Here is a 17369-nt window from a genome sequence, read left to right on the forward strand (position 1 = left end):
ACTAAGCAGATTCAGAAGGATGTAGGTTGCAGTAGGTACTGGGAGATGAAGCAGCTTGCACAGGATAGAGTAGCATGGAGAGCTGCATCAAACCAGTCTCAGGACTGAAGACAACAACAACAACAGTTAATATTAAGATCACTACATATGTGGCCCATGATTCCGCCACACAATGTCAGTATTGGTTCTTGAGCAAAAATTTTTAACGACCACTGGTGTAGAATTCTTACTGGGAGGTCATGCAACACTACACTGCCGGTGTAATCACAGAGGTAAGGTCGTCACAGTAAGATGGATGGACATAGAGACCGACAAGAAGGCAGAAAGTGCTGTAGTGTGCAGAGGAACCCATGACCACAAAGCGGACGAAATCACCCGATTTGTTGGTGTATCAACACATGTTGTCCAGCGTTGACATGAACGATGTAGCTCTCGCAGTAGCCATGTAACACCACCTAAGACACTGCGATGAAAGGAATTCTAATCGTTTGGAACTGGAGACGAGTATCACACGTTGTCTATGGAGATCGGTTTCAAGCCCGGTAGAAATTGCTCCTGTCAGCGAATGCAGGTCCATTTCAATCAGTTTCCGAACAAACTTTGTTAACGATATTGCATGGAATGGCCATTTGCATTCACAAGAAGACTTACTCACAGCAGCACATGATGATACACTTCTCCAGTTGGTTAAACGACATTCGAAATGGGCAGTGGCTGCCTTGAGGTGGTAATGTTGTCCGACGAGTCAAGTTACGCCTTCCTTATAGTAGTGCAAAAGACATCGATTTCACTGACTGCCCAATAGACTTTCAACTCACAGGTTCAACTGACAGTGAGCTGAGAGTGTAGATTATACCAGAGGTGGCCCTTTGATGTTCCGTGGATGATTTTGCTACAGCGGCTTTGACCCATTTATTCAGGTTACCGTGAACACGAACCAGGAGTTTTACTTCAACGTTTAATCTGGTTTGATCCATTATAAATGGTTTTTGGAAGCCTGCAACTGTCGTAACAATAGGTTTGTTTATTAATAAATAAATCTTATGCTACCAGTCACTATTTTTCTTTATTTTACTTTTCGCACGACGCGTTTCGAGAAATAAATCCCATTCTCAAGTGCGTTTTTTGTGTGTATTAAGCCATTTCTTTTTATGTTGTCAGAGTGTGTATGAGTCTGCTTCATTTCTTTGACTTTTACTGCAATAAATAAGAAAGACGCGAATTTTCAGTTGGACTTGAATTCTTTTTGTATGAAGTTAGTGGCGAAATTTAGAAGAATTTGTACTCACAGTTTTCTAATGGTCCATTTGTGCAGAGTCTTACACACACTAAAAATCACACACAACTTGTTGTACACTTTACACATAGAAAATATCTTATGTAAACAAAACAGTTATAAAAATTGTAAAATAAATATAAGTAATTTATGAGCCAAATTGTTAAGATAAATAACCTCTGTACAAAAACATATAATCTGTGGAAGACCTATAATGTTATCTCTGTGGACTACCTGTAAGAAGATCTTAGCCGAGAAACCTAGTGCTGCTGGCTACAGCAGTGTAGCCAGCATAGCTCCACATCCCTGTAGCCACTTTCTAGAACCTCACTGACTCTCTTCCTGCACATCTCGCATCCATCAGTGCTGCAAAAGGTGGTTATTCAGACTTCTGACAGGTGGTGACATTAATGTGACGTAACAGTGTTCAACGCTTATGCAGGCGAAGCTGTGGGGAAATGGCCAGTACGTAAATGAATAAATAATTTCAGCATGCACAATCTTCATTACATTTAAGTTGTTTTTTTAATTTTTAGATGACTGGTTTTTAGATTCTAAGAGATCATCTTTAGATATTACATTCGTTAATGACTGCACGAATCTTTGGAGTGGAGCAGATTCATCTCTGCAGGCGTGGAGAACACTGCTACAATGATGAGCTACGTTGTCCACACCTGCACTGATGGATTTGTTTTACACCAGCTGTTACTACGGTCATCAAGGATTGCAAGATCTTAGAAGATCGAATCCAGTAATCTAAAAATGAAATGAAACAACAAAAATGAAATAAATATAGGTCAAACACAAACTCAAATCGTATATGCTCTACAACTTTTCTACTTCATAGAAGAATTTCCGACTACGTAATACTATAATATTTGTGTGTGTGTGTGTGTGTGTGTGTGGGGGGGGGGGGGGGTGCGCGAGCGTGGGTGTTTGGAGTAGAGAGAAAGAGGAAGAAATTGGCAGTCACACAGACAGTCAAATATGTAGCACAAAGAGTTTCATTTGAAACTCCATATGTAAAAATTTACACGTACCTAAACATCAATGTAAACATGATGGTCACGTAAATGGGCACAATGTGAAACGACAAGGAGGAAGAAACGGAACAAAACATCATTGGTTAGCAGGGAATGTGGTGTTATTTCAGTCATTACGAAATCGAGGCAAATTTATGAGGAACAGCAGTATTAGTCCAGTTATCAGTATCATGTTGCACCACCTCTGACCTGTGAACATACATTATTTGGATGTAAAGGGTGTCATGAAACCATTGTGTCCTCTCCTGAGACAGTTTCGCCCACAAGTGTTTTAATTTGTGAAAATTGTTCAAAAATTTCACCATGATACTGTCACACGAGACTTAACACATATGGATGCAGGATGTCTGTTCTCTCAATCACTGACCTGAAGTCTTACCCAATATCTCATAAACCATGATGCAAGGAGTAACAATGTTGTGCCTTTCCATATGTTTGGAAGAACAGGACTTCTCCCAGGATCGTTGCCATACTCGCCGATGACAGTCATCTGGGCTAGTACAAAACCACGATTCATCGCTGAATACAATGCGACACCATTCATCAGCAGTGCATGCTTCCCCATTCACTACACCACTCCATTCGTACCGGTTAGTGTTTTAGTGTTAACGGCAGCCTAGCCATGGAACAGTAATTCCTTCTCCACTGCTTCTAGTCCATGACAAATAGTGTGGAATGACTCAGAATGTTGCAGGGAGCTCATTGCTTTTTGTTGAATAGTATATGAAGATGTTATGACAGGGTTGTAATACACTTGGTGCACAATATGGCGATCCCGTCTTGTACTGGTCAAACATGGTCTACCGGAACTTCAACGACAAGTATTCCTGCCATGACGTTGCCATGTAATGCAACATTGGACCATTCCCATATCTGAATGCCCCGCAAATCTGGCCAAACGGAGACCCACAATGAGGTCCCCTGTCAAACTATGTCACGTTCTGATTGTCTCACACAAGTTCACAGCACCTCCACCTCCTCCACATTGGTCACTCTACATCTGAGGCAGTTCACATCCCTTTGATATCCTTCCGGGCTTGGTAATAACACTAATGAACTCTGGTGACTATTCAACCTGTCACAGACAATTGCAACTCTATCATTTACATACCCGCCAATGTGTGTACGAGTACAAAGTTACATTGACATATGATAACGTCATCTGGGTGCTTCACATTTTTTGTGTGGGGGGTATACTTAGGAATATCAGTGACTGGACGTCGTCTGTATAGTTAAACGATATCGGTCATTGTCGTCTATTTAAACTTACTACTTGTATTCATTTTCACGAGCAACTAGGAGTTTGAGCCAATCGCAGTGCATCTTAAAATCTTCTGTTGTAGTATTTCATAATAAGTGTCTAACAACAGCGGCCCTCTGAAAACGCCTGAGAACTATTTCAAATAACACATTACATTTCCAGAAACAATGTTTCACTGAGTTACGGTTTGTGTGCCGTTTTGGAACTCTCTACCTTACGAAATTAATGTGCCTATCGGGGATTTGAACGCGGAAGCTTTCCTACTCGTGGACAACTCTCCTTCCTACTCAACTTCCCAGGAACAACTGACGACCCGTTCTTACAGCTTTGCTTGTGTCGTTAACTTTCACCGAGTTTCCAAATTTCACAGTAGCCTTCCCACGTACCTTGTGAGCCTATCACTGCTGGATAAATGCATACTGCGCAGAAGTGGCTTCGCCACAATCTAGGGCGTTGTTTCCTTCAAAGTTCCTAGCAGATTAAAATTGTATTATGGATCAGGCCGTGAACTCGGGAAATTGCTTGTTTACAAGGCTTAAAACACCCTTCCCAACGAAAAGCAACTGGAATCACTCAACAGAGGAAAGTCCACGGAACCTGACGGGATACCAATTCGATTCTACACAGAGTACGCGAAAGAACTTGCCCCCCTTTTAACAGCAGTGTACCGCAATTCTCTAGAGGAACGGAAGGTTCCAAATGATTGGAAAAGAGAACAGGTAGTCCCAGTCTTCAAGAAGGGTCGTCGAGCAGATGCGCAAAACTATAGACCTATATCTCTGACATCGATCTGTTGTAGAATTTTAGAACATGGTTTTTGCTCGAGTATCGCGTCGTTTTTGGAAACCCAGAATCTACTCTGTAGGAATCAACATGGGTTCCGGAAACAGCGATCGTGTGATGAGACCCAACTCGCTTTATTTGTTCATGAGACCCAGAAAATATTAGATACAGGCCCCCAGGTAGATGCTATTTTCCTTGACTTCCGGAAGGCGTTCGATACAGTTCCGCACTGTCGCCTTATAAACAAAGTAAGAGCCTACGGAATATCAGACCAGCTGTGTGGTTGGATTGAAGAGTTTTTAGCAAACAGAACACAGCATGTTGTTATCAATGGAGAGACGTCTACAGACATTAACGTAACCTCTGGCGTGCCACAGGGGAGTGTTATGGGACCATTGCTTTTCACAATATATATAAATGACCTAGTAGATAGTGTCGGAAGTTCCATACGGCTTTTCGCGGATGATGCTGTAGTATACAGAGAAGTTGCAGCATTAGAAAATTGTAGCGAAATGCAGGAAGATCTGCAGCGGATAGGCAATTGGTGCAGGGAGTGGCAACTGACCCTTAACATAGACAAATGTAATGTATTGCGAATACATAGAAAGAAGGATCCTTTATTGTATGATTATATGATAACGGAACAAACACTGGTAGCAGTTACTTCTGTTAAATATCTGGGAGTATGCGTGCGGAGAGATTTGAAATGGATTGATCAAATAAAATTAATTGTTGGTAAGGCGGGTACCAGGTTGAGATTCATTGGGAGGGTCCTTAGAAAATGTAGTCCATCAACAAAGGAGGTGGCTTACAAAACACTCGTTCGACCTATACTTGAGTATTGCTCATCAGTGTGGTATCCGTACCAGATCGGGTTGACGGAGGAGATAGAGAAGATCCAAAGAAGAGCGGCGCGTTTCGTCACAGGGTTATTTGGTAACCGTATTAGCGTTACGGAGATGTTCAACAAACTCAAGTGACAGACTCTGCTAGAGAGGCGCTTTGCATCGCGGTGTAGCTTGCTCACCAGGTTTCGAGAGGGTGCGTTTCTGGATGAGGTATCGAATATATTGCTTCCCCCTACTTCTACCTCCCGAGGAGATCACGAATGTAAAATTAGAGAGGTTAGAGCGCCCAAGGAGGCTTTCAGACAGTCGTTCTTCCCGCGAACAATACGCGACTGGAACAGGAAAGGGAGGTAATGACAGTGGCACGTTAAGTGTCCTCCGCCACACACCGTTGGGTGGCTTGCGGAGTATAAATGTAGATGTAGATGTAAATCAGAATGTGTTTCCAGGTCAGGGGGGGGGGGGGGGGTGAAACATGATACTGAAACTAGATATATACTACTAAGTACCTCATAAATTTGTCTCGGTTTTGAAATCACAGAAATACACTCCTGGAAATTGAAATAAGAACACCGTGAATTCATTGTCCCAAGAAGGGGAAACTTTATTGACACATTCCTGGGGTCAGATACATCACATGATCACACTGACAGAACCACAGGCACGTAGACACAGGCAACAGAGCATGCAAAATGTCGGCACTAGTACAGTGTATATCCACCTTTCGTAGCAATGCAGGCTGCTATTCTCCCATGGAGACGATCGTAGAGATGCTGGATGTAGTCCTGTGGAACGGCTTGCCATGCCATTTCCACCTGGCGCCTCAATTGGACCAGCGTTCGTGCTGGACGTGCAGACCGCGTGAGACGACGCTTCATCCAGTCCCAAACATACTCAATGGGGGACAGATCCGGAGATCTTGCTGGCCAGGGTAGTTGACTTACACCTTCTAGAGCACGTTGGGTGGCACGGGATACATGCGGACGTGCAGTGTCCTGTTGGAACAGCAAGTTCCCTTGACGGTCTAGGAATGGTAGAACGATGGGTTCGATGACGGTTTGGATGTACCGTGCACTATTCAGTGTACCCTCGACGATCAGCAGAGGTGTACGGCCAGTGTAGGAGAACGCTCCCCACACCATGATGCCAAGTGTTGGCCCTGTGTGCCTCGGTCGTATGCAGTCCTGATTGTGGCGCTCACCTGCACGGCGCCAGACACGCATACGACCATCATTGGCACCAAGGCAGAAGCGACTCTCATCGCTGAAGACGACACGTCTCCATTCGCCCCTCCATTCACGCCTGTCGCGACACCACTGGAGGCGGGCTGCACGATGTTGGGGCGTGAGCGGAAGACGGCCTAACGGTGTGCGGGACCGTAGCCCAGCTTCATGGAGACGGTTGCGAATGGTCCTCGCCGATACCCCAGGAGCAACAGTGTCCGTAATTTGCTGGGAAGTGGCGGTGCGGTCCCATACGGCACTCCGTAGGATCCTACGGTCTTGGCGTGCAGCCCTGCGTCGCTGCGGTCCGGTCCCAGGTCGACGGGCACGTGCACCTTCCGCCGACCACTGGCGACAACATCGATGTACTGTGGAGACCTCACGCCCCACGTGTTGAGCAATTCCGCGGTACGTCCACCCTGCCTCCCGCATGCCCACTATACGCCCTCGCTCAAAGTCCGTCAACTGCACATACGGTTCACGTCCACGCTGTCGCGGCATGCTACCAGTGTTAAAGACTGCGATGGAGCTCCGTATGCCACGGCAAACTGGCTGACACTGACGGCGGCGGTGCACAAATGCTGCGCAGCTAGCGCCATTCGACGGCCAACACCGCGGTTCCTGGTGTGTCCGCTGTGCCGTGCGTGTGATCATTGCTTGTACAGCCCTCTCGCAGTGTCCGGAGCAAGTATGGTGGGTCTCACACACCGGTGTCAATGTGTTCTTTTTTCCATTTCCAGGAGTGTAACATCACATTCCGTACCAATCATTGAAGTTTCATTCCATTTCCTCCTTTCCTTCTCTGCGCTTTGAAGCAACACACTGCCCATTTACACGGCAGTCCTTTTTACATTAAAATTATGTATGCAGTGTTTCGTAAGTATCTCTTTGTGCCACTTTCCTGTCTGTCTGCCTATACCTTTGTCTCTCCTCTCCTTCAATTACACACACACACACATACACACACACACAGACACAGACACACACACACACACACACACACACACACACACACACACACATACACACACTCGCAAACAAACATACACACACACACACACACACACATACACACACACACTCACAAATATTATAGTATTACTCAGTTGGAAATCCTTATATGAAGTAGTTGTAATGCATACAGTACAAAGTTTCAGTTGGTGTTTGAATTTTTTTTTTAAACTACGTTCTAACTTCTTCCCTATGGCTCTATGAAGTAGTTGTAATGCATACAGTACAAAGTTTCAGTTGGTGTTTGATTTTTTTTTAACTACGTTCTAACTTCTTCCCCATGGCTTTGCTCGCAAATGCTTGTAACACATATACAGCACATACCTCTTCCTGCCCCTCTCTGTTTCCAGTTCTCCCTCCCTTTGTCTGTTCACCCCAGCCTCCCAGGTCTATCTGCCCATTTTTATTATACTTTAAAAAATCGTTGTAGGTCATGATTAAGTGACATGAAACAAAGAAGATAAGTTTGCATAAGAAAACGTGAGTCTTGGCTGAATAGCCCAGCCAGTAAGAACACTGCATGCGAGGAGGGCAAGGTTCCGTGTTTGTATCGCTCTTCAATATACATTTTCAATCTACTCTGCAGTTTCAGCTAAAGTCGTAGCCTCCAAGATCGTTCATATACAGGGTGTATATGATAAATGCTTACAAGTGGGAGAAGTCAAGACAAACAAATTTGATATAAGACACTTGCAGTCCATCAAGCTAGGAAATTACTGTACTTGAAATTGATCTACAAAAGCCATCTAACCAACAGCACACGCACGCCGAGCGAGGTTTTAAATATCCCGCTGTTCTCGATGCTACCAGCTAAAAGGCAAATCAAGCTGGAATAATTGATTCCCACTAATAACTGAAATACGGATCGGCACTAGCGATTGCCAGTACTTAACTAACGTAGATTACAATTACCTATAGTGAATTGCGTGTTGACTTAATTATGAAGTCTCTGTGAAAGAAAATTGTTCTTAGTTGTAAGCGAACGAATGCGCCGTAGGTAATAAACCGGCTGGTGAGAACAGACCCAGCAGAATTCACCAGAAGGCATCTGGACAGCTGCTAGGGAGAACTGCAGGCCTGGCCGTGCTTTGCGGAAAGCCCCCCTGGTCGCTGGACATGTTAGGGTCACAGTACAGATTAAATCTCCAGCCTGTGTCGGGACTACAGAACTTGTTTTCAATGAGCTGTTTATGGCAGGATGTTTTGTGTCGCGTTTTGCAGAGAACCAAAAAGCACAGAATGACAAAATCAGAATTCTTCTAAATACACAGTCCACAAAAGATAACACATGAGAGTGGAATGGGGAACAGGAAAAATTAGGACTCCTTTGAAGAGTGTGAGAACTCGCCAACGAGCTCAAGACAGAGTGTGCAACGAAATGTGAAAAACAGCTACTATTGGAAAACATAAATAATTTAGCAGTGGGAGTGGGCAACCGTGCTTTGTTTAAGGAGATCCACCCTCATTGGCTTAGACCCGAATCTTCTTTGTAGGTAGCAGACAGCTGAAAGTTCTTCTTCGGCCAGGCGTCTCCTCGGGCATACTTCTTATTTCAGCATCTTGATGAATGGGGTGGACTTCATTTACGCTCTGATCCTGCCATCTCAATCTTCGACACAGATGCAAGCTGTTGGTACTGAACCAGAGAATGGCTTTGCAGAATCTTAGCCACCACTTGAAAATTGATGTGGTGAGATCCAGCTTCAACAGTAATGTGAATTATGGGGAGAGTTGTTTCGAGCGGCTTCACGTGCAATGGTTAGAAGAACTGCGCCGCAGAGTGGAGCGGTAACTGTAGTTGTAGGTAAGCTGGTCAGGAACAGCAATGATTAGTAAGAAAGCTAACACAGTAAACAGAAGAGCACCAAGACAGGTCTCATAACTCTTCCTCACAGCCTTAAGGGGAGTTGCAACGCCCTATCACGACAATGTTAAATTTAGTAACTTGGCTTCCCTGTATTTCAGGAACCACTGTAGCCACTGACATGAAACTTTTAAAGGATTTTAGACTGTATGTTCTGAGTCTACTGAACTACAATAATTGCATTTCAACCACTGATTTCGGAAATACATTTTTTTAACATTATGTTGTTCTTTTAGTTCAGTAGACTCAGGATATGTATGTTATTAATAACTGAAAATTTGAATACTCTACTAGAAGTGGAGATTTAGGGAAAACGTAAATTTTTAAGAACGGCTTCTAAACTTTCAAGATACTGTGACGCACATAATATATGCTTAATTTTTTATTTATAGTCACTCAGAAGCACCTTGCACCACACTGTTTATCATCCTCTTGATCGCTTTCAAAGTATTTTCTTCTTTCGGGACTCCTTAGTGGCGAACTGTGCTGCATACTCTACTTTATCAGTGCGAACCTTGTCCATCCGTTCAAGTTCTCTGATGCAGTGCTCCAGGATTAATCCCCATATGCTGTAGCACTTTGACCCTACCAATGTTTCCATCATTAGAAGCAAAAACAGCATCACTGACCCCCCACTTTAATGTCTTCATTCCAACAAAAACATTTTTTGGTAAGCGAGTCCACATAAGATTATTTAACGACTCATTGGGATTTTGAGTCTGACCATGCACACACTTCCTCAGTAATTCAGGATTTGCCAGGTCTCTGTAAACAGGTATTATGATAACCATGACTGCTGCTGGGATGGAGTGTTTATGACCGTATGAACTGTTTGAGTACTGGGCATTGCGGTAATTGCACCATGAATCAGGACTGGGAGGGCAAAGGTGGTGTATTGATTTTTCATCATTTGACAGTCTGTGGAAGAAGGTAGCCCATACTGCCTGCTTGATTTTCAACAAATCCTCAGTATTATTTCTAATGGCCATCCCATAATACAGTTGCAGTTCATCAATTATTTTGTCTGTCAGCCTACCTCTTACGGTTTTACCATCAGAGGAAGTTTATTGCCTCTCAAACTTTGTTTCAGCTTCCTCAACCTGGTGCCCATCCTCTTCTGGACATGACCTTTATAAGACTGCGATCCACAGCCTTCTATATAAAAAAATCAGCAATTTTATTAGATCTTGAAGTAATGGAAGTAAAAATTTTAACATTTTCAACCAGTGTAAATTATATTTAAAAAAAATAAAATAAAATAGTTCCTATGTGAGTTTGTAAGTGATACGTATATCATTTTAATCGGAAAATTGCAAATTTTTAATGAGATATAAATCTTAAAAGGTGAAAAAAATTCCGTTCTAACTCCCCTTAAGTGAAGCTGAGAGGGCGGGTCGTGAGTCGTGCCTGGGTAGTTCAGTCGGTAGAACATTTGCCCGCGAAAGGCAAAGGTCCCGATTTCGAGTCTCGGCCCGCCACACATACTTAATCTGCCAGGAAGTTTCATATCAGCGCACACTCCACTGCAGAGTGAAAATTTCACTCTGGTATTATTTGAGTATACACGATCACTGACGAGCAGATGGACGGCTTGAAGGGAGTCGTAGTGTCACTGCTGTGCTCACAGGAATGGGTGTGTCCAAACATTAGAAACGCTGAAGGCGGAAACGCTATGCCAAAGCATGCTAGTGGACGTAGAGGGACAACCACAGTGCTAGAGGGTCGATACGTAGCCCTAGTAGCGAAAAGGGACAGACAGCTCACTGCTAAGCAGATCGCTGCAGACCTTGCAACCGCTACCGGTACACGTCTCTCTGCCAGAACCAATTCATTTAGATTAAATGAGCGTGGTCTTCGTGCTCGGAAGCCTTACATGCATTAAACTTCAACTACGTCAATGTCGAGAAGGAGTTCTTGGTGCAAGGAACATGTTGGTTTGGATCAGCAGCATTGGAACAGAGTGATGTTCTCCAACGAATCCCACTTCACTGTCGCAAGAGATTCTGAGCACCGGCTAATGTGGTGGGAGGGGGCCCCACGTTACACACCAAAGAATCTTCATGACGTCATCGGTATGACCTAGGTGTTATGGTATGGGAAGGAATTATGCACAATCGTCAAACACGCTTCCTGCCTTTGCCCAAGGTATTGTTACAGAACATCGGTATTTTCAGGGAGTTATTCTAGATTATGTCCGTCTGTTTAGGAGTGCGAAAGATTCCAATTTTCTGTTTATGGTCGACAACGCCCGCACACACAGGAGTCGAATTCATTGGAAAAGGAAGATATTGAACGTAAAGAATGGACGACGTACTCCCCGAACATAAACCCTAGAGTGCATGCCTGGGACGCTTTTGGCAGACGTGTTTCTCAACGAAGAGGCTCCCTCCCCCCTTCTCCCCGCCCCCCAGAACCGTGCAAGAACTGAAACCATGGCACCATATTTCCCGAGAAACCCTCAATAATTTGGTGCCCAGAAAAGAAAACAGGTGTGAAATTTGCCCGAGGAGGACATATTCTTTGTATTGGGAATCTAATCAGTGTCAGATGCCTCTTATCCTGCTCTCCCTTGTGATGATACACGTACTATTTTTCGTTATAAATATACCACTTCGCTTCTATTATGTATGTAATGTGTTCCATCTCGTCCATTATTGCTTGTTCTTATTCCTGTCCGACAATGTCTGTGTTCGTTAGCAGTTCTAAGGTAGTGTAGCAAACATTTTTTAAGCTGTGAATTTCTCTGTATACTTCTCCCGAAGAGCTGAACCTGTTCGTCTTGAAACTCGTCGATTAAAAGGTGACACCTGCAACTAAATCTGTGTCTTTGAGCTAATTACGGTAACTTCGAAGTTAGACCCGAACCTCGACGTTCATTAGAATTAATACCACTGTTGAAATCGGATAAATGTTTTTGAATCACCCAGTATTACAACTTCTTGCGTGAGATCTTTCGTAGGTATAACTGTGTTATTGCGTATACACACCAGCTGCTGATCTCCGGTCTGAACATACGAGCACAACTCACCCAGTTATTTGGCACCGAATCTTCAGTCCCGTCCACCCATACGTAGTAGTCCTTATACCTCGTATAGTTTTCGTGCGTAGGGTCGCTGGAAGCGATAAACCATTCGTGCTCATCGCTAGTATGGTTGGGCACGTAGTCGAGGAGTACTCTGATGCCTGAAATAAAAAGAAAACTGTAAAGCTTTGTCTTCACCAACATGAATAGTAGAGTCAACTGGCTGAGATACAACTTGCACCAAAGAAGTGTTAAAATAATCCATACGTCATGAAAGAAACATAACCTAGAAAAAAAGCCCACCATAGAAACTAAACTGCAACGCAAATCAAACTGCAGAGCAAATGACTTTAAACTACTGCATGAGTGAAGGTACTTTCATTGATCATATACTAAAAACTGTTCGCCGTTACTTATTTTTCATGTAAATGATTACATATTTTTGCTTCAAAACATCGATCTAATAATAGTGACATCATAACAGTAGAGTGACGTGTAGCCTATTTAATATAGTCAATCGTTTGAAAATGGAACTCTAGTTCTAGAAATGAAGTAAACGAGTGTGTGTCTAAATCTGGCTGGGATGGCATGTTTTATCTCTTTTCTGACATTCATCCCAGAGGAACATACATACATACATAGTTGTAAGCGAAAGAATGCAATTTAAAAACTCTCTTTACTTCAGTTTTGTTGAAGTGTGATTTTCATAGCACATTCTTTCATAAAAAAACAACGTTTTCACCAACTACTTGACAATTCCTTTTTGGATATACGCCTTCTATACTTTCTATGTATTTCAGTAGGGATACAAATCCATGTTACTCTTGCATTAGTCGACCCTGTATTCTTTCATTGACACGGAAGTAGCACTACTTGAACCTGCGTTAGTGTAGGAGGACAAAGAAAGTTCTGTGACTATTTCATATTAAATTGATATTTACTTAATTTACTAATTAATTAAATTGTCTAATTAATCACCCCTTTCCATCCCCCACCCTTCAGCAAACCCACCCCTCTCCCTGGCAAATCCCCAGCCCCCCCTCTTCACCTCTCTCACTCTAGTCCCCCTATTGGTGGGATATTCAAATTTTCTAGGTAAATTAAAATTTTCGTGTTAATTTTAAATGTCACATTGCACAGGATGTAATAATAGCAATATAATATTCTTTATTTTCAAAAATTCTATTTACATATCTGTTGGTGTGGAAGCATGTGGGCTGCACTCTTCATTTCATCATTTTCGGAAGGTGCAAGTATTATTCCGCTGGAGGATCTGCAACTAGATGCTCTAATTGCGTAATTACACTGCACAGATCATCAATAGAACCCATTTAAAAATCATAAACATCTATATGCACAGCTACAGACCCAGGACACAGTGCTACATATTTTGCAAAGATCATGAAATACTGCAAAAAATGGTAGACCAACACATCTATCGATCGTAAAAACAACTTGTCTAAACACTTCTAAACTTCATATACTAATCATATAAAGATTCGGTACACATCACAGTGCAACTTTTGGAAACTTTTGAGGTCAAAATTGGGAAAACTTTAATCCAATCTTCGAAAAAACTGTGGACTATCAAGAATTGCTACAGAAACGAAAACAACAGAACTCCTCAAGTAGCCACTAATACATCTAAACTTTCCAAGATACAAATACCCATATCCTCCAAGCGCTGCCTCTAGTGCGATACAAACAATATATCCAGAAATGCACAATTGCTAAGGAGTTTACATGAGTAAAGTATACTGATGCATATAAAAAATCAAAATGAGCGTGACGAATAATAAAGAATATACAGTAAACGATTCAACATTACTGAGGTTTTAAGGGAGGTTTTCTCCTCGGTAACAGAGAAAATTCGGGGTCTTAATTACTACACCTCCCAGCCAAAATAGGAGTGCAATTGACTGTCGGAACTGCTGCCGTGGTGGCCTTATATAGCTACAGCTGGAGCGGTGGTGCTACCAGCACAAATGTCGCCACCACCTGCTACAGCATGACGTAATTACTGACCAATGAGAGGCCGTCCTTGGGATATATAAGGCCACCACAGCAGTGATTTTGACAGTCAGTTGCTCCTTATAAAAGCTATATAGGTAATCGTCGACAGCTTAAGGTTTTAACCTCAACTGATGTGACATTAAGTCTGAGGGTGTAGTGTTTGTTTTCATTCATAATATCATACACAATATTTATGAAGATTAGAAAAATGCATTTCTGAAAATTTATCTTACTGAAAGGAATATAAAAGTCAGTCCTCAACTGATGAAGTCGTGACATTTTTATAAAGTTGTTCAAAATTCTATTACTATATTCCATGCTTTTGTAAAAGATCTTGTTCAAGAGTAAATGAATCTTCGTGGGGAATCAATAAGTAAAAGCAATTCTTTTGCTCTCCTCTGCAGGCTGTCACAACAGACTCAACAATGAGATGCCCTAAACTCACTGTTATTTTTGTGCATTAGCTGTGTTCAAGATAAAACGTAGAAGTGTAACTGGAAGGCGACTCTGGAAATGGTCAGTGTCCTCTGACACCACGGGGAAGATGGGAATGCCACAGATTTTAATTCTTCATTACGCTAAGCAGTGACCCGTGGTGTTGTCATTCTGTATATTTTGCGTACTGATCGTAACGACTTGTACCTTCTAGCTCTGGTACATTGTAAAACAACGAATGGTTAACGGTAAAACAACAGGTGTTCTAATATTAGTAACGCTGGAAGTGCTGTGTAACAGCAGCGTTAACAATAGATTCAGGCTGCTCAAAGTAGCAGAAAGTGACACAGCCAGCCTTAACGTCTCTCACTATTGTGTATGTTACCGTTATTTATAATTATCACCTCTAGGTGAATACCATTTTAATAATATACAACAGATGAAATGCACATGCGCAACAAATACTGACATATGTACACATAGACCTACACAAAATTTTAATTTTGTCCCGGAAATGACAGTAGTTCCACTACCCCAGTCTGACCAGCGCTTACAGACTTCATAAACTCCTTAAGAAAAAAATTCTTTTGGTAGTCCACGCAACCACTCATGTACTGCGTGGTGTACCTCTTCATCAGAACGGAACTTCTTTCCTCCCACTGCGTCTTTGAATGGTCCAAACATATGTAAGTCACTTGGTGCAAGGTCTGATGAGTATGGTGGATGAGGAAGACGCTCAAAATGCAGGTCTGTGGTTGTTGCAACTGTTGTACGAGCAGTGTGGGGCATTGCATTTTCATGTTGCAAAAGGACACCTGCTGATAACAATCCACGTCACTTTGATTTGATTGCAGGCCGCAGATGATTTTTTAGGAGATCTGTGTATGATGCACTGGTGACAGTGGTCCCTCTAGGCATGTAATGTTTCAAAATGAAGCCTTTTGCGTCCCAAAAGAGATTCAGGAGAACCTTCCCTGTTGATAGTTCTCTTTGAAACTTCTTTGGTTTCGGTGATGAGGAATGGCGCCATTCCTTGCTCGCTCTCTTCGTTTCCAGTTGGTGGGAGTGAACTCAGGTTTCGTCCCCAGTAACAATTCTTGGGAGGAAGCCATCACCTTCTCGTACAAAGCGCCGAAGAGGTTCTTCACAAGCATCAACACGTCGTTCTCTCATTTCAGGGGTCAGATGCCGTGGCGCCCATCTTGTAGACACTTTGTGAAACTGGAGCACATCATGCACAATATGGTGTGCTGACTCATGTTTAATCTGTAAACATGAGGCAAGTTCAATCAGTGTCACTCGGCGGTTTTCCTTCACTATGGTTTCAACTGCTGCAATGTTCTGTGGTGTCACAACAAGTTCTGCCTGACCTGGACGAGGAGCATCTTCCCCTGACGTCACACCATTTGCGAACGTCCTACTCCATTCGTAGACTTGCTGCCGTGACAAACATGCATCACCGTACTGGACCTTCATTCGTTGATGAATTTCAATAGGTTTCACACCTTCACTACGCAAAATCCAAATAACAAAACGCTGTTCTTCCCAGGTTCAATTCGCTAGTGGGGCGGCCATCTTTGTACTGATACTGCGACGGTAGGTGTGCATCTGCACTATGCTGCCACCTACAGGCCATTCTGCACGCTGTTTGTAACACGCTTACCAACTTACGGGGTACGGCGCGAAGTTTCGATTTGTTATTACATATTTAAGTTCTTCATTTGGTTCACCCACGTACAAGTGTTCTGAGGGCCACGTCTGCTCTGTAGTATGATTTACCAGTTGAACGGGACCCTAGTTTGGCGCAAGACTGACTGAAAAGACAGTTTTAGTAATCTGCTTTGGTTTCTCCCAAAACATACGATTATCTGAGGGGGCAGAGGTATCTGTTATTCTGCCGTTTGGTATTCCAGACACGGACGAGGCGGCTTAAAGAGAGCTGGAGGAAAAGTGTTTCAACCATTCGAAGATGTTCTGTATGCGCTCACAAATTAACATCGTGCAGCAGCTTATTTGCTGCTGGGAAGCAACCAGTATATTACATCTTCGGCGTCTCAAGCACTAGTGAGCATTCAGAAAAATTAACAGAATAACTGAACGGAGCTGGTATATGCACTGTGTTGCATGCGGCATGGGAGTCTATCATTCGAAAGTATGAAACCAGCTTGAGCTATAAACAAATCCAATGTACTCCTTATAAGATGCAGTTCTAAGGGTCTTCTGTACTATATCAGTTATTGCTATTGCCAAGAAATCACTTACTGCACAAAGGACTCGTTTTGCCAGATGTCACGACCATGACAGTGAAATTAATACAAGATCTTTTGGACATCAAAAGGGCACTCTTTGGAAATTGCGTTTCATATTTCGGAGGCTCACCTCGACGTTACTAGGTGTGCACACCAAAGTGTCAGGATAACTGCACAGCTACTGTCACTCTACTCTGCACAAGCCGTGAAATACGTGCTGAAGACACAGCAGAAGTTATTTTACTGAACTAGTAAATGTTATGTACTAAATAAAAGGTATATCAAATATGAGGTGATTTCCCTAAACAGCTGATACAGCCTCAATCTTAAAACAGTATTTG

General features: G+C 42.9%; 1 protein-coding gene across 1 annotated transcript in view; it reads right to left on the reverse strand.

Annotated features, from left to right (window-relative positions):
• Positions 1-17369, reverse strand: part of LOC126340110 (uncharacterized) — a 353496-nt gene that overhangs the window by 42128 nt on the left and 293999 nt on the right. Inside the window, exon 23 of the mRNA XM_050001681.1 lies at positions 12338-12492. Coding sequence (XP_049857638.1) covers positions 12338-12492 — 155 coding nt within the window. The remainder of the gene's footprint in view (positions 1-12337; positions 12493-17369) is intronic.

The sequence above is a fragment of the Schistocerca gregaria genome, chromosome 1 (assembly GCF_023897955.1).
Source record: "Schistocerca gregaria isolate iqSchGreg1 chromosome 1, iqSchGreg1.2, whole genome shotgun sequence".
Taxonomy (NCBI): Eukaryota; Metazoa; Arthropoda; class Insecta; order Orthoptera; family Acrididae; genus Schistocerca; species Schistocerca gregaria.